A 17,829-nucleotide genomic window follows, 5' to 3' on the forward strand; every position below is an offset into this window, starting at 1 on the left:
TATAACAAATAGAGCAAACAAAATTTTCTTCATAAAAGGGAGTTGTTTCCAACTTTATAACAGCCTGTAGCAATCCAGAGTATTTTTCGACTTCTTTCTTGATGTCATGTATTTCAATCTGAAGGTTTTCAAAAGGTACTTGTACCTTACTCATCATCCACGATGACCCGAGATTCGGTACATTGGCTGCTATTGTGCTTTTACAGAAAACCTGAAAAAATGATAAATAACTAAAGATCACATTTAATATAAAAAATTCATAAAAAAAAATTGCAAATGTCGAGTATGCACAACTGAAAACATTTCGTTTTTCGATTTCATTCTCGGACATGCTGTAGGAATTTTAGGAGTTTTTTTTTATCTTTTGGATAGCACTTTTTTTCGCGATAGTCTCTCGATCGTTGGGTTGCTGATTTCGCTATAATAAATAAAAAAGAACATTATTTCGCCTAGCGATATGTACTATTACAATCAACACTACATAGACGGGTCAGTCGATTAATATATTATGGTACATGTCGTCACAGTAAGCTGCCGCTACGGGAAAAAAGTATAAATTTCGTCTTTCTTGGTGTTTAAAATGTTATCAGACTGATGCTCCTATCCTGTAGGACATTTTGAACCTTTAAACGAACACTGTCAGTTAGAAAAGTCTGCCGAAATCACCAGTACAAAATGAGGTCACCTCACGTTGAACTGCACTGCATCGACACCTGCATGACTCAATGAACGTTTTTATCATCTTCTACATGCCTACACTTTTCGACTGATATATCGAAATCACGTTTTTTTTGTTTTTAGCGGTTGGCAATATGTTTTTTTCTATAAGAATGTTGTCTATAATCTATGATCTGCAGATTGCGTTCTGTTCAAATATTATATGATATGTCGCAAGTAATTTTAACGTAAGCACACGTAGAAACTTAAAATTAATTGAAATTAGCATGAATAATTAATAATAATTCATATTACTAATACATTATAGTTGGCACACTTCGTCAGTGTCATTCTTCATTGAATTTACAAGGATGGTGATCGTTCAAAATATTCTGCAAAATGACGAAACCATAGACTAAATTTGTCGCCGCGACAGCGTGACAGTAGGCGACATGTAGGCAACGTGCACCTCAATTTGATCAAAACTTTAAGCGTAGTGTTCAAGAGCGCTTCTGTGGTTGTTGAGTGGAGTTACATGTAAATTGTATAACTAATGTAATATAATTACAAACATAATTCTGAAAATACTACTGAGATAATATATTATAACCAATAGAAATAATCTTTTTTGAAAAAGTAAGATAATCGGCAGGAATCGAACCTGCATCTCTCGGGTATCGCAACCATGCACGTAGACCACTAGTCTACAGGTGCCATAATTATTTGCGACAAATTTTAACTAATAGCCCCTGACGTAGAGAAAATATTAATGTCCAACCTCATTAGTTTTAAATTAATCTGTTATTGGGAAGGTATTATTGGACGGACAATTATTTATGTACCTATTGTTATATTATTTCTATCGCTTTGGATTTTGTTTGATAAATATTGTTTTAAAAAAATGTATTCAGTTGAAAATGCCCCTCTGAGGCGGATGAAAGCGGTCCTAATCTCTTGATTAAAAGTGGAATAAGTACTACATAAAAATTGCGTTTTATTAAATAAAAAAAACAATACAATGCAGTTCCACCATGAATTGACATAATAAAAACCACCACAAAATAAAAATTTAACTAATAGCTCTCAACACTCTCTGAAGCGCTTTCCAAAATGAGTTGCTTATTGGCGATCGGCTTTTGTATTTTAAATCAAAGTAGGTATTACTTTAATTACTAACCGACGTCACGGGTCACTCCAAGATTTTTGTTGTAACGTACTTGAACTTGCAAATATATTTTAATTAACTATTTTGTACGTAGGTACTACATTTCACCATAGCACAGTTCGCCGTAAGCTATCTTTTCGGAAAGAGATGGCCGTATAATATACGGCATCTCCATGGCACCGAGATGAAAACATTACGCTTTGTTCTGTATTTCTAATTTAATTCAATACATATTTTCTACTGTCTTTCCCTTGTATTTCGGTAGTTTTTATTATGTATTTTATAATATTACGTATAAGTGTTTTAGGTACAAATCGGTTAACAGGAACCCAGGCGGGAACCGCGCCAATTTTCATGGCTGATTTTGGCAAAATTTATGAATTCAAGAATAAAAACCTAACCTAACAAATAATTCAGTATATCGTCTATTTTCAAAATTTGTTTGCCGCATGCTTCCTGTAAACCAACAAGAAGGGTGTTTTTTAGACATGAATGTTCTCAAATCTTGTGTCTTATTCATTGCATTAAAAAAATAGGTAATTAAATTATTCTAATTCAAGTCTAAGTACCAACTAAATAATAGAGTAATCCGCGACGTCGGTTAGTAATTAAGGAATTAATTGAAACCTACTATAGTTTAATATACCGAAACCGATAGCCAACATTATAACGCAATTCGATAAGCATTTCATGTAACAACTAATAGTTAAAATCATCGTAAATAACTAAAAAGCCCGTAGCTTAATTGGAAAAGCATACTGGCGCGAAGTCTCGTCGAATGTCGATTTTTTTTTACAAACTGATTTTTTCTAGTGTGTATTATTACGAAACAAAACCCCTAGGATGAAAACGTTTCAATTTCCAAGTCAGTAATCTAACCACAAATTTAAGAAACAACATTTTACCCCCGATATTTATTGTAAAATAATATTATTATCGTAAAACGCATTTTGACAGAGTTAGACGACGCACATTCATTTCTATGCACTTCTAAACCGAGAATTTCTCAGAAGGGTCCTCCGGCCTGGAGACACCGAGCAAAATTTACAGTTAAGGTTTCGAAGCTTCAACAAGTAACCCTCTCCGCCAGCCCCTCTCCCGCATCTTACGAGGGAGTAGACGAAAATAATTCTTCAGTTCGATTTCGCCCGCGAAGACAGGAAATACGTCTCACGCGCCCCACTTTTTTTGTCTTCGCGGGAAGGAGGCCGCCTCGAAACAAGTAAACTCCACCAGTCTCGATCTCTCAAATCAGTCTAGTATTCCCGTGTTAATAAATATTCGTATATCTCCTACCACGTAAGATCGTAATAAATAAAAGTTGTCCCGTGAAACAATAAGTGAATACTTTGAAATGCGACAAAAATATATGCAGCCTTGAAATGCCAGTGCCGTCCGAAGTGAAAGTTCTCGGCAAATCGTGTTAAAAATCAATGTTTTTCCTAACGTAATATTACCAACGCTTGTCCATGCCTTAGTGTAAATAAATACAGCTCTGCGCGGAGCGTTATCAAATCAAACATCCGTGTTATCAATTTCTACCATTGATATACTACTGGATGAATCATATGCTTCTTAAAATGACGCCCGATTTTCAGCGACTCGGCCAGTGTTAAAACTTACTGTTTTAATATCAGCGGACTTAACTCGATATAAGCTCACTTAATATTTGTCTCGAAAACGACCTGGCAATAATTATGAGTAAGCCCGATCTAGCTTGCATTTTACTCTAACTAATAGTCAGCGCATGACGACTTGCTCTGTCCGCTCAGACATGATTTTTTGGTAGCTTGCAAGCTTTGGGTTGCAGACACCATTTGGGTCACTATTCCAAGAACGCAAATTTAGTTTTACAGCCAGGGCAATACGGGTGAAATTCGGTAATCCATGTTAACGGTCTTAACGCATTATACCTACAAGTAAATATTATAAGACGATATTCGTAATATCTTCTTTTGTGGTCATCTAGTAGTATATCAATGATTTCTACCTAATATAATGTGACCATCCTCGATACTTTTCTCTCTCATCCCCCAAGATACCAGGAATTCAATCTTCACACCACCCGCGTTCGTCGTCCTCCAGGTATTAGTACATATATATGCACGAGATGTTTTTATACATATTATGTAAATATCTACTTGACTTACCTTGTTGCGTTCCGAATACGAGCAACCAGGTTGAGGATCATCATAGTTGAAGAGACTTGCTTCTTCTTTAACAAACTCGTCCTTCAAGTTAGGTTCTAGACTAAAATCAGTCTCAGATTTTATATTGTCCACATATGGTACAGGGTTCTGAAAAAATAAAAAAACTATTCTACAAAATAAAGCACATTTTTAAGCCAGCGCCATCTTTAGATTAATAAAGCCTGAGCATATCTTTCTGCGCAACAACGAGTACCTAGTCCACCGTTCAGCTGTCAAAATCAGATCCCAGATTGCTTGACATATTGATTCGCCCTTTCTCGTTTCAAATTGAATTATAAAAAATTCTCAAAACAAATATATTAATAAACAATATACCTTCCTGTTATTCATCAGCTGTCAAAGTCAGACTAGCCCTTCACAAAAAAACCGGTGGTAATATCGATTTCCAAAAAATATGTAGGATTGATCTATGCATTACATTATTGTAGGTGTGTTATTGCTGGTGTATTATTTATCATGTCACTCATCTATCAAAATCGAACCATTCCCTGTGTGAACACGACAGACGCGTCAGAATGAGCAATCTATGGAACAATGACAGTTCATACATAGACAACAACGGGAGGGGCGGAAAAAGTAGGACCAATCGTTGTGAATGTATCGGCTTTCAACTTTAGTCGGCAATGGTATAACTGACAAACTTAAGTACTTTTACACTATTTATATCTGATCTTAACAGTCTACCTTCACCCTTTGCCATTATTTGTAGATGTATGTTTACTTTAGAGAGATTTCAATTGAGCACTGTTACGTCGATAACAAATGAAACTTGAAACTGAACATTATTTTACAATGTCACGAAACATCACACCATCCAAATATATACAAAATATTATTATTGCCCGATTATCATTGCAGTCAAATAAACATAACCTTACTTCATGTTGTCCTTTCGTGAAATCGTATTCTTTCTTTAAGTTTGACATTTCCGTCGGCGTTTTATCGTAGTCACTGTTATCTGTGAAATTATGACAATCTATGTCAGATTTTACATCGTCATAATCGACCGGTTCCGTTTTTATGTCCATTTTTAACGCTGCTATGAATATGACGCCAACTGACACGTAGTGACGGAGAGATTATGTACATCAATCATCATAGACTATCATCAGTGCTGCCATATTTTAAAAGTGGAATTATAGTACAGAGCCTCCAAAATTATAGCATTTGGGGATAAAATATAGTACGCGTTGTCATCTGTTGAAAATGAAAATTTTCCCAATTTCAAAAGAAAGATTTCCAAATTTTCAAAGACCACTCGATTGCGAAATTATAGTACTTTTATATTAATTATAGTACGATATTAAAAATTATAGTATTTTGGGCTATACTATACCTATTTTATATCGTACATAACGCGGACCAAAATTATAGTACAAATATTATAATTATAGTACGGTTGGCAACACTGACTAACATAGTAGGTATTGTGATTATAATGTCATGAATACCCAGTTTAAATGTGCATGGATTTACTGCTGACAGAACGTATTATCGCGGCCATAACAAGAAAATGCATTATCCTGCAGTTGCAAGATAGCATACATGAATTAAAAATGTGTTGAAGCTTCTGAATTGTCATGCGACAGTTGAGAATATTTTGATCTGCCCCTGTGCAGTATGACGATAGTGGCGAACCTGTCGGCAAAAAAATTAACTACGAACAAAGAGATACGAACGAATTTTGAGGTTAACCGATTTTCACTAGGTACCTGTCATTTTTTTTTTTTTTGGCCATGTCCGATCCTAGTAGGATCATATGAGCCTCCATAGAGTGGATGTTTGTATTAACAGATTTTATTTTTACGAGAAATGGATGTCAGCCACTTGCTCAACCTATTAGGACCATACTCCGTTTCATGCACAAATTTAAAAACAATATGTGAACTTGCCAGACCCAGGATTCGAACCTGGGACCCTCGACACTATTAATTGTGTCTATAATAGACAGGCGCTTAATCCACGCGGCCATCGTGGGTACCTGTCAAATAGTATCCATAAAATTTAATGACGACATCGCGTCTCGCTGCTCGAAGAATAAGATTGTCACGATAGGTAGTTTAAAATACACACTATTGCTGCTTGTAAATCTTAATTAATCTAGCAAAGAGGTAATAATAAAATGGCGGTCACGCAATAAACTACCCTGCTTCAAAGCTTTGATGCATGGCGATGGCTTTTACATTTCAATTTTTTTCAGCACCGGTAGGCTTAAAACCCCGTCGACTGTTTCCAAACATTGAAATAAAGTGACAAACTAAAGTAATATTAACTAGGTAAGTACTATAGAAAAGAGCCTATCAGAATTCTATTTATTATCAGCTATTCTGTTCTGTGCATTATTCTTTGACCGTATATTATTCGGTGACAAAAAGATGGCAACACCGTTTTAAACTGAACCAACAACCAACAAATTATTGTCTATGGATCATTCTATTGAGTATTGACCACGACTTGTCAAAAATTGACGTGTACACATTTCGTAATATTTCTTTGATCAAGTACATAATATCTGGTCAATCGTAAAAATGGACATTAAATCCGAATCAGAAGATTTTGACACGCATTCAGAAACTCTCCCGTCGACCCCACATAATATGGTATATGTCCAGATAAATCAACCATGGATTAACAACGCCCACTTCAACTATATTGTTAAACACGACCACTCATATTATAACGTATCTGAGGTTTGTTTTATTTCCATATTTTTGTCTTTCGCCAGCTATTAGGCCATCCGCTCACGCAGAAACTAAAATCTGACGAACTGGCTGGTGACGGAACTCATAAATTGGCCAGTGACTGATGCTTCTCACACGGAGTTTCCTACTGAATTCTAATAACCTTAAACTGTCAAACCATTGCCGACTCAACTAGAAAGCTGATACATTCACAAAGACTGGTCCTACTTTTTCCGCACTTCCCATTGTTGTCTAAAGATGACCTGTCATTGCCTGTCATTGTTCTATATAGTGCTCATACTGACGCGTCTGTCGTGTTCACACAGGGAATGGTTTGATTTGAATAGATTAGTTACATGATAAGTAATACACTAGCATTAACACACCTTCTACAGATGTAATGCATAGATCAATGCTACTATTTTTTTGGAAATCGATATAACCACCGGTTTTTTTTGTGAAGGACTAGTCTGACTTTGACAGCCGATGAATAACAGGAATGTATATTGTTTATTAATATATTTGATTTGAGAATTTTTATAATTCAATTTGAAACGAGAAAGGGCGAGTCAATATGTCAAGCAATCTGGGATCTGATTTTGACAGCTGAAGAGTGGACCACTCGTTGCTTATGCAAAAAGATATGCTCAGGGTTTATTAATCTAAAGATGGCGCTGGTCAAACCCATTGTCTTTCCTACTTCATTCTAAGCTTCTTCCGTAATACCTTTACGGGAATATTCTGGCAGCTTGTAATTATACAGGCAGGAGTATTTCTCAACACCTGCCACATATTTTAAATGAAAAACAGTTTGCCCATCTGTAACTTTTGACATCTTAACTTGTTATTGGTTGTTTAGTTCAGTTCAGTGCTACCAATTTTGGTAAGAAAACATGATTTGTCATCACTGTTTTATGGATGACTGGAAACTAAGAGCCTGGGAGACTAAAGCCCTCCTCCCACGGCGCAACTGAAATCTGACGGAACTGGTTGGTGATGGTACTCATAAACTGACTAATGTGATGCTTCGCACACGGCGCTACTGAAAACACTTGAAATAATAATCACATACTTAACCTCAAACTGTCAAACTGGACCATCAGCTGTTTTGTACAAAAACCGACAACACGCACGCTGCTGCGTTTACTTGGATAGAATTAGGTTATTTCAATATTTCTTATCTTGTCGGTTTAAAGGAAGCCAGGGGCAAACAAATTTAAAAAATAGCCGATATACTGAATTATTTGTTTGGTTAGGTTAGGATCTAATAAAATCTGCAGTGCTCCACAAACCACACGTATTTCTTTCATCTCTTTCCGATAAGAAAGCTCACGACGAACTGTGCTACGGTGAAATGTAATACGTGCAATTTACATGTAACCGTAAATAATATCATGAGGTTTTAAACCATATTCATTCTTTTTAATAGATGGATCCGCTGGATGTCACCAGTTTGAAAGCTGTAAGCGACGAAAATGATTTCGAAGGTACAAAAGACTCGACAAACTCCGAGGGTGCAGTGGATAATGGCTCATATTATGACGTTAAATCAGAAGACGAGGTAACGTAAAAGTTTCATTTGATTTTTAAATAAAAAATTACAAGATAAAAAGAACTTTTTATAAACCACGTTTTTAAATTTTCTGTTGAATCATATAAACTTGACTTTACTAACTTAAACGATCAAAAAATTTGTAATTGATAGAAATAATACAGAGATTATCATTTTGACATTCCATATTGATTTCCATAGTAACGCACGTATATATTAATAATTTATGACCTAGAACCACCCTCTTAGCAACCAATAATAGTGGATTTGAGCTCAGAAAAACGTGGTAACACATTTAAAATTTATTAGTTGTTTTTCTGTTAAGTTGTAATATTTTTGTTAACAAAAATGAATAACAGTCATTTTTTTTTATTTTAAACATGTTTTGAGCGGTCATAATTATAACAAGCCCTAAGCCTGTGCGTCATCTCACCACTGTACTGCGACACAAAATTGATGACCTATTGTTTATATATTCGAATGCAATAGACTAATAAATTAAAATATACCTATATTCAAGTGCTATCTCGTTCGCGTGCATTTAATGTCAATAGTGTTGAAAGTCTACCAACTGGTGAGCGCACAGAACAGCGACTAGCGATGATATATTCATAAGTTTTTTGGAATAAGTTTATAAGGCCACACGTCATACTGAGTATGGGTAGTTTCATCCGAGACTTGAATACACAAACTGGTGACAGTATTTCCAACTCACCTCTAATAAAGGCTGTGTGACGCTCTGCAGTAGCGTTTTTCAAATGTTGTACGCGGTAAAATTAATGTGTATATTTAGTGTTTTCTTGTATATTTTAATACATCCATTTGAATTATGGAGTTATCGAGAATTGATACACAATTAAAAATTATATCGTACAACCCACCGGCCATCTTTAGATTAATAAAGCCTGAGCCTTAGATTATAGAAAAAATATAGATAGAGCGATAGTGAGTGTTTGTTCTCGAACAGATGACGAATTTTTTCTCGCGCTTGGGTCAGCTCCCACCACGCGTCCTTCACGCCCCTTTCAAGGTTTTTCGGAAATACGTGACAGTGTGCGTGAACATTTGCTTGGCGTAGTGTTGCCAGATTTCGATTGATTTAACAAGCGATTTATTTTTATATTATATTAATAAATATTAACAGAGTGAATTTTGGTAATACGAAATATATTTAGGTAACACACAATCTCAAAAATACGATTAATATGTATTTCATTCCTATAGTGTTCGGAAAAATAAAAAAAAACATGTTTTCGTAAAATTTTATTTATTATTAATCAAATAATACAGTCAATTAACGATTCAAACATATTTGCTAAATAAATTATGTAGCAGGTACCTACCGACTTAGAAGTATAAGTAAAGAAAAATATAAAGCGTCAATTACATTGAGCTACTTTACGAGCTGTTTGTTGGCAAATTTAAAAGCGGGCGATTCAGCTACTGCGATTGTGATGATGACACACAAAACTTTCCATTCGCTCTTACAATCTGCTTGTTCGATGATGACACTAAGCGACTTTACAGGCAGATTGTAAATTCAGCAACAAGCAGCTCGTTAAGTAGCTCAATGTAATTGACGCATAAGTAAACACAAAAATACCACAACCTATAAAGATTTTAAAAAAAGACCCATTATGATAAAAATCGGTTTATTCTGAATTTTAAATATCGAAACATTAGGTAATGACTATATTGGAAAAAAAAAGAATTACAAATCTTTGGATACATGCTTTCCCCTCCACCACCCGCCACGTCTCAACACCCTTTCAGGCATATACCGTGGCGTAACGAACGAGAAGCGTCCTTCAAAATTGTGCTGGTAGCATTCCCTTTCAACCGATGAATGGGAACACTACCAGAGGATGTGATTGGCACCCTGTTATTTGCCACATAAGCATGTATCGAATTTTATAAAGCCAAGCTGACAGAGCTCGTTGACGAAGCCACCGTGATCGGTTAAGAACTAGGAAGTCCAATGGTCTGGAGTCTTTTGGTTATCTCCATGCGCCACATACTATTCGGAAAGAACAAAGACGTTTACACAAATCTAGTAAATCTAAAAAAATAACCTAGTCAAGTCAGACGCATAAAACAAAATTGATAATTCACATTTACGTAAATTTACAATCATATAGTAGGTACATCGGAGATGGCGCGTTTTAAAGAGGCAAGTGTTGCGTTCGTTAAATGCTGGAGAACACGTTATGAGTAGCTAAAACTAAAAATGAGACATATTTAGTTTAAATGCGAATAAAATGTGTACTGGAATTTGCTAGGAAAATAATTCTGAAAATTAAACATGAATTTTAATATAAAACGAAAATTCATAAAGACATTCAAGGAATAAAAAATTATAGCCCTTGGTTTTGGATTAGTTTTTTAAAAAATTGTCGTTTTGTATACAAGTTTTTTAACAAACTCTGACGTTTCGAAATATAGTGTAATCTTATATTTAAATATTTTTCAATTACAATCCTTATTAAAGAAATCCTATGACCATTCATAACATCTTCTTGATGAAGCGATCCTAATATTATATCATTACCAATAATTTTTTTCAATATTTGTATTATAATTGACATTCGCTGTTGAGATGAAGTTATAATAACGTCTTCTTTTACAAGTTTTTTAATAACGGTTTCACACGTACAGCATATCTCGAAAGCATCTAGTGAAGCATAACATAATCCGCCTTTATCCCTTAATCCTATTAATTTATGGAACCACAACTTTTCGGTAGCCATAAGGCTAGACGTGCAAATATCACACTTAATTTTTTTCAGTATATATTTAACTACACACCCTGATATATACCCTACAATATATTTACTCAACTCTGGCAAGTGAGCAGTGTCCAACAATTGTGATAAACTGCCTCCATTTTGCTCAATGGGAGAATAAGTTTGCGAATCTAAATAATCTAAGTCATTTTCAGTATCAAACCGATTTGAAGATGATGTTAAGTTAATACACTTTACTGACGAGGAACAGTTCAATATTGCTATGTTTTCCAAAGCAACGCAATTTCCACTTTCGGGTGACTTAAGTTCTAGATGACAGAGTAACTTTCTGTATATGCCTTTAAATTGGCTTGCGTTTGGATTATCGTTATGGCCACCATGCATTCTAATGCTTCCGAAAAACATTTCTAAATGATCTTGACTAAGTTTATACGTGGGAAGAAAGAGTAACATTTTATTATTGTCTACTAAATTGTAATACAAAGATTTAACGCTCTCTATGCATATTAATATACCTAAAAAACCAGTTTTACTCTGCGTTTGAATAATAGGCATGTAATATTTTGTTACTAATTTGGATTTTTTGTTGTTTATTTTTACGGTTTTAATTTTAGATATTTTTACTTGCAGAGACATTATATATTTTTTAACACTGTCCAAAAAATCAAAAATGGCTGTTTTGTTTCCTTGAAAAATAGGGTGTTTGTAATCAAACTGTTTCATACTTCTGGAATTGAAAACATCAAAAAGATCGTTTATTGTCTGTATAAACACTTCCGTAGGCTTAGAGCGGCTAAACTCTGGTAATTTGAGGTCCTCTCTACAAAATTGGAGAGCTGTTGCAACACTCCTACTCATTAACTGTGTTGCTAACTTAACTTTCATTATTTGGTTTCTAAATGAAATATGACGCCTAGTGAGTTTATTAGCAAAATGGAGCCCCTCCTCTTCCTGTATCTTATTTAATTGTACCAATAAATTCCAATCTATTTCCTGTTTGTTATCATCTAAAATATATCGTTTTGCTTCAAAATGGTTTCTCATAAGTTTAATCATGTGGCAGCGATCTAAAAATACAGAAATTTCCGAACAATCACAAGGATGTTTAAATGTAGTTTTTAAATTTTGTACATCGTCTATTTCGCACCCAAGTAGCTTCATCGCAGCAAAATTCGTCGGATGACCATCAAAAGTTAACGATACTACCTGTACTCCCACTTCGTGACATTTGGTTAGGCACATTTTTATTAAATTTTCCTTCTGTTCGGCAGTAATTTTGTTTATTAAAAAATAACCTAACGGTATTTTCCAATTGCTGTTGATAGCTACTAATAAAAATACGAATGCCTCAGATGCTAAATCTTTGCATTCTGGCATAGTACCCGTACCCATGTTGACATACCCATGATTTTTTTTACCATCCCAAATACTTTGCTGGCGGATAGCCATCTCGTCTACCATTAGTGCACACAATATCTTGTGACTGCTGGCTGTTGCTTTACTTTCGAGGGCATTGAAGGCTTCGGTAGTAAATCCTGGTTCACCGTCAATATGTTGATACCATTTGGCTAATGTTTTATAATGCGGTAAACAAGTATTAAACGTTTTCCTTACATATCTGTAAGCTGAAGGTGAATAATAATTTAATGTCAAGCAAAATTTCCTCATGGCAGCGGTATATTTAAAAACTGGACGGCGCTTATTGTTTTTATTTTTTTTATATATGGTATTAAATAAATCACATGCCACAAGATTTGTCCCTAACAGCTGGAAAACTTCATCTCCGATGTATCTTTTACTTTTTAACTTTTTTAATATATGCTTAAGGGAAATTTTTTTTTTCGTTAACCGTTTAACTTTAGCTTGCAAATTTTTAATTTTAGAGGCACGCTTACCTAGCAGCAGATCCTTTTTTCTTATCGTCTTCCTCAGTCTTACCTTCCTGGGTGTATCAAAGACATAATCCAAGTCCGATGACAATATTAATTCTTCTTCTGCATGAGTAGAATGAATTTCGTCATTGAGTCCAGACTCCATGCGAATGACTGAATCACTGTGATGTGCAACTGTCTTTTCCTGATTGACAGAATATGATGTTTCGGCATCAATGCTGAATAAATTCTGAAAAAAATACATTAGTTTTAATTATAAAGCTGAATAATTATGTCTATGTATGAAAATACTTTATTTTTATGATTTCGGCTTCATGTATGAACAACATATAATATACATATTAACAAACCAGAGTTGGAATTGCATCTTCTGTATGAGTAGGATGAATTTCGTCATTGAGTCCAGACTCCATGCGAATGACTGAATCATTGCGATGTGCAACTGTCTCTTCCTGATTGACAGAATATGATGTTCCGGCATCAATGCTGAATAAATTCTGAAAAAAATACATTAGTTTTAATTATAAAGCTAAATAATTATGTCTATGTACGGAAATACTTTGTTTTGAAGATTTCGGTTTCATGTATGAACAACATAATAATATACATATTAACAAACCTGAGTTGGAATTGCATCTTTATACAATCGACGAAGCCCACCCTTTGTAAAGAATAAGTATTCATTTAAAAAATGATTACTGCATACAGTGGCTCCGTTTGTGGGAAACCAATATGGATCTTGCCTCGACCTTCTTGTTATATCAATCCATCTTTTTTGATTAATATCATCTCTAGGGAATCTAAAAAATAAGAACAACTTATAACAACATACTTATGGTGATACGAATCCGATAAATAAGTGATAAATGATATTTAAAAACTACCGCTATATTTTATACATCAGCAGCCGTAGCTGATTTATTCATACAACAGATAAGCTTGAATACGAAATATTAAAATATGTGTATAATATCGTAAAATGTGCAATATTATTTTAAAACAGATGAAATTAAAAATAACAAATCTGGCAACATTTTTACCCACACTTGCAGAATTCTGGCGTGTACGCGACATAGATTCGACGAAATGTAATCATGCAAGAAAATAATTTCAGATTACAGAATAATATAGAATAATCACTGTTTATGAAGTACTTACAAGTGGAAAGTAATTCCATGTTCCTTTTTTTGGTTCCTAGATGTGTTTTGACATCGTTTTATAGAACAAGACGGCATATTTTCCGATTTTCGTGAGATGTTGTCGGCACAATGTCAGTTTGTCGACTGACTGCCGTTTTCGTGGCGTGTTGGGTATGCACTTGCTAAAACATGACTCACTAAAATCGCCTATTGCGGAGGGCTTGGCCTGAGCATAACTTTTTGCACAAGCAACGAGTGACCCACTGCCATACTATTTATTGATAACGTACTTGCAAGCAGAGTTTGGTATATATGTAATGACTGAACAATATAATTAAGTTATTAGTTATTGTCATTTAGAATCGTCTGTCACATTGACAAACGTCCTAGTGTATTATTATATTATTATACATAGAAGAAGTGTACTTACTTTGATCGTCACTTTCAATTATTGATAACACATAACCACTAAATCAGATGAATTCCAAGGTCTCCAATATACGTTAAAATAATCTGAAAAAATCTGAAACTGAGAATACTCCGACAAGTGAACACGACAGACGCGTCAGTATGATCACGCTATATTGTAGTATAGACAATGACAAGTCATCCATAAACAACGGTCGGTGCGAAAAGTAGGACCACTCGTCTAATGTATCGGCTTCCATCTTCAGTGGCCAATGTACAACTACATAATTTAAAATAATAACAATATTGAAGGAAAATAGCACCACAGGCGACTTTTTTTACTAGTGCAGCAAATTTGTGATGTGTGTTCACTTCACTTATCCGGTCGACTCGCCTCGCCGAGCCCTTCCTGAGCCCGGGCCTCCAAACTAGGGCCTTGTCAGCCCCCCTTTCTGGACGCCATGATTGTTATAATCAAAGATAAAATATACCGTATACATTTCGAGACACACACGACGTATATGATTATAACTAAGGGGGAAGGGAGAAGTGTTCAACCCCTTACAATATAATATTATTTAGTTACTTATATCGAATGACATTATTAATGGACGACGCAAGTAAATTCGCATATATAGGTAGACGTCACGCAATTTCCATTATTCGATATCACGCATCGGGAATTAATAGCAATATGACCTTTATTGTAATGCCGTTAGAGCAGTGTTTCTAATGTCAATGTTCATTTGAGCGAACCGGTTCGAACCGAACCATTCGGCAGACCCAACAAAAAACATCAGGAATTTATAGCAATATCACCTTTATTGTAATAGCGTTAGAACAGATTATGCCATTCGGCAGACCCGACAATAAAGTGAGTGTCATTTTCTTTTCCAGATGAGTCGTCCATATTAATGTTATTGCTTATATCACACTTTTTACATTACAGATTGACGTTGATGGTCTTCTCAATACTGCTAATAATGTAAATAAGAGCCGAATGCAAACCAGTAATAATTCAAGAAATATAACAAACCAACCAACTGATCAAATCAACGATGAAATTTTAAAACTGAGAAGTCTTATAACTTCTGACACCAGATATACTGATTTAATTACTGTAGAAGAACAGAATTTAAAGCAGAAAATATTAATTAATAGTTGTACAAAAATTGTTCAAATACAATTAATAAACAATACATATTATCAGCAGAATTTCGTTTGTGATTTTTGCTATTCTGTATTCAGTGATCTAGATTCTTTGACTACACATAAAATAGTTCGTCATAAACAAATACCAGAGCGAACTGTTTGTTATAAAATTGTGTTTGACGGAGAACAAAATATTCCGTTGCCAAGTTTGCCGAAGAAGAAAAATCGTTACGTGTGTATGGTTTGTTCTTATCAATGTACAAAAACCAATTTTCGGCAACATACAATGAGCCATAATGGCAAAAATAAATTCCCATGTTCGGCTTGTCCTAAGAAATATGCTAATAGAACATCTCTTAGAGAACATACGTTAAGTGTTCATGAAGGTTATTTACCACATGCATGTGACGTGTGTCCGAAGAAGTACAGATGGCGTACAGCGCTTATATATCACAAAACTAAACATACGGGTAAGAGGCTGTTATCGTGCGATGTATGTCCGTACAGTTGCAATCTCAAATCTGACTTGAATAAACATATAGACGCGGTACACACGAATGTGAGGCCGTACGCTTGTGATTTATGCCAGAAGAAGTACTCAACGCAGAAGTTGCTTCGTCGCCATAAGTTGGGTGCTCATGAAGGTTATTATTCACCACATGTATGTGACGTCTGTCCGAATAGGTACAGAACGCATAAAGCGCTCATGGTTCACAAAACTAAACATACAGGTAAAAAGCTGATATCGTGTGACTTATGTCCACACAGTTGCAATCTTGAATCTGCCATGAAGAAACATAAAGAGATAATGCATTCTAGTGATAGACCATACGCTTTTGATGTTTGCGGGAAGAAATTCAAAAAGTATATAAGTATGAGGTGCCACAAAATGGTTCATAATAAAAAGCCTGTAAAGCCAAGTCCAATTCCATGTGATGTTTGCCCGACTAAATCTAAGCGTGATAATGTTAAGCAGTACACATTTGCTAGTACTGTAAATAAAAATACAGCTGAGCATCGATCATTAGAAAAAAAGAAAAAGAGTCCTGTAAAAAAAGCTATTCAAAAATACTTCAATACATGTGATATATGTTATTATATAACCAGTGGGCCTAGTGAAATGATTCTGCATAAAAACATTCACGTTCGCGAGTAAAGAGAATATACTATTAAAATAGCGATCGTCGATCTGACAATGATACGAGTACATGGTTGACGTCTAAACAGGAAACTCAGAAATAGTGGGAACTGAAATACCTGTAGGTATCTACTTCGGTGGCGGATAGGTGATGCAGATGAAAGACGGTCATGGTCAGTGACGTCCCGTGGGTGTAGGCAGATTTAGCGTCGCTTTAGGGCGACAGTTACTCGAAGGGTGGCAAATCGAGGGGAATCATTAAGTATACCTTTATAAAAAGGTTAATAATAACGAAAATATCTTTCCATTAATAAATTCAGCTCACTAGTTGGAAACAAAATGTATTAATTAATGACTGTAAGTTTTTTGTCGAGTTCGCGAAGTCTAGTTTACTTCCGTTGCCCATCGACGTCCATGGTGACAAGAAACGACACCGTGCACGGATGATACAAAATACTGCATTAAAAAAATGGGGCGAGATTTTGGCGCTGAACAGGGGCGGCATTTTGTCTATGGACATCACTGGGTAGAAGAGGCAGCTTGGTTGTTTTAAAATAAACACTAAGTGCCGTTTGGTTAATATTATTATGTTATGAGAATTAGTTCCTCATTTTCAATATAGGGCGTTATACTTAGTCCTTATTTTAAGAACTTAGTGTTGCGACGTAGGTAGTGCTTTTCTAACATAATTTATCGTTGTTTAGTCATGTTTTTCTTACAATGTTTAATATGCAATATTGTATATGTTTAATAATTACAATGCTAATAAAACAATGCTTTAATGAAAAATAAACGAATTAGTCATTAAAACCCATATCTCAGATTTGTCTTTTTGCTACAGTGCCTACTTTATTTCGTTAATTTACATAATATTATGTGATGAATGTTTGGTTGTCTCGTATAATAAGCATTCCATTGCGTTTACACTTGGCTTACGCCTAATTGAATAAAATGAGTGTTTCACAAGCTAAAGTAAGACCAAGTAAGACTACAATTATTTACAGATGGTATTGGTAATATTTTAAAAACCAATTAAACCCTGCCTCACCAAACCATACTAGTTTTGGGATATATTGGGCGATACAACACAA

General features: G+C 34.9%; 1 protein-coding gene and 1 long non-coding RNA gene across 2 annotated transcripts; one reads left to right on the plus strand and one right to left on the minus strand.

Moving 5' to 3' along the window:
• Positions 1 to 1,632: 1,632 nt before the first annotated feature.
• On the minus strand, positions 1,633 to 5,071 carry LOC147077136 (uncharacterized). The gene is made up of 3 exons (XM_085941448.1): positions 4,911 to 5,071; positions 3,973 to 4,119; positions 1,633 to 3,004 (listed from the first exon to the last, which is right to left on the minus strand). Exons 1-3 carry the CDS (start codon positions 5,058 to 5,060, stop codon positions 2,993 to 2,995), a joined length of 309 nt encoding a protein of 102 aa, XP_085797574.1. The 5' UTR covers positions 5,061 to 5,071; the 3' UTR covers positions 1,633 to 2,992.
• A 1,410-nt stretch (positions 5,072 to 6,481) lies between these two features.
• On the plus strand, positions 6,482 to 17,512 carry LOC147077137 (uncharacterized). The gene is made up of 3 exons (XR_015069770.1): positions 6,482 to 6,722; positions 8,143 to 8,274; positions 15,398 to 17,512. It is a non-coding gene; the product is annotated as an uncharacterized LOC147077137 (long non-coding RNA).
• Positions 17,513 to 17,829: the final 317 nt, after the last annotated feature.

This window comes from Rhyacophila brunnea, unplaced genomic scaffold (assembly GCF_057557595.1).
Source record: "Rhyacophila brunnea isolate RB1 unplaced genomic scaffold, BYU_Rbru_1.0 scaffold_13, whole genome shotgun sequence".
Taxonomy (NCBI): Eukaryota; Metazoa; Arthropoda; class Insecta; order Trichoptera; family Rhyacophilidae; genus Rhyacophila; species Rhyacophila brunnea.

Excerpts from the sequence above, each read along its gene's own strand:
- LOC147077136 (XM_085941448.1), bottom strand. The coding sequence starts at position 5,060 with ATGGACATAAAAACGGAACCGGTCGATTATGACGATGTAAAATCTGAC. Across the intron at positions 4,120-4,910 it reads TCACGAAAGGACAACATGAA|AACCCTGTACCATATGTGGA; the intron begins GTAAGGTTATGT and ends TTATTTTTTCAG.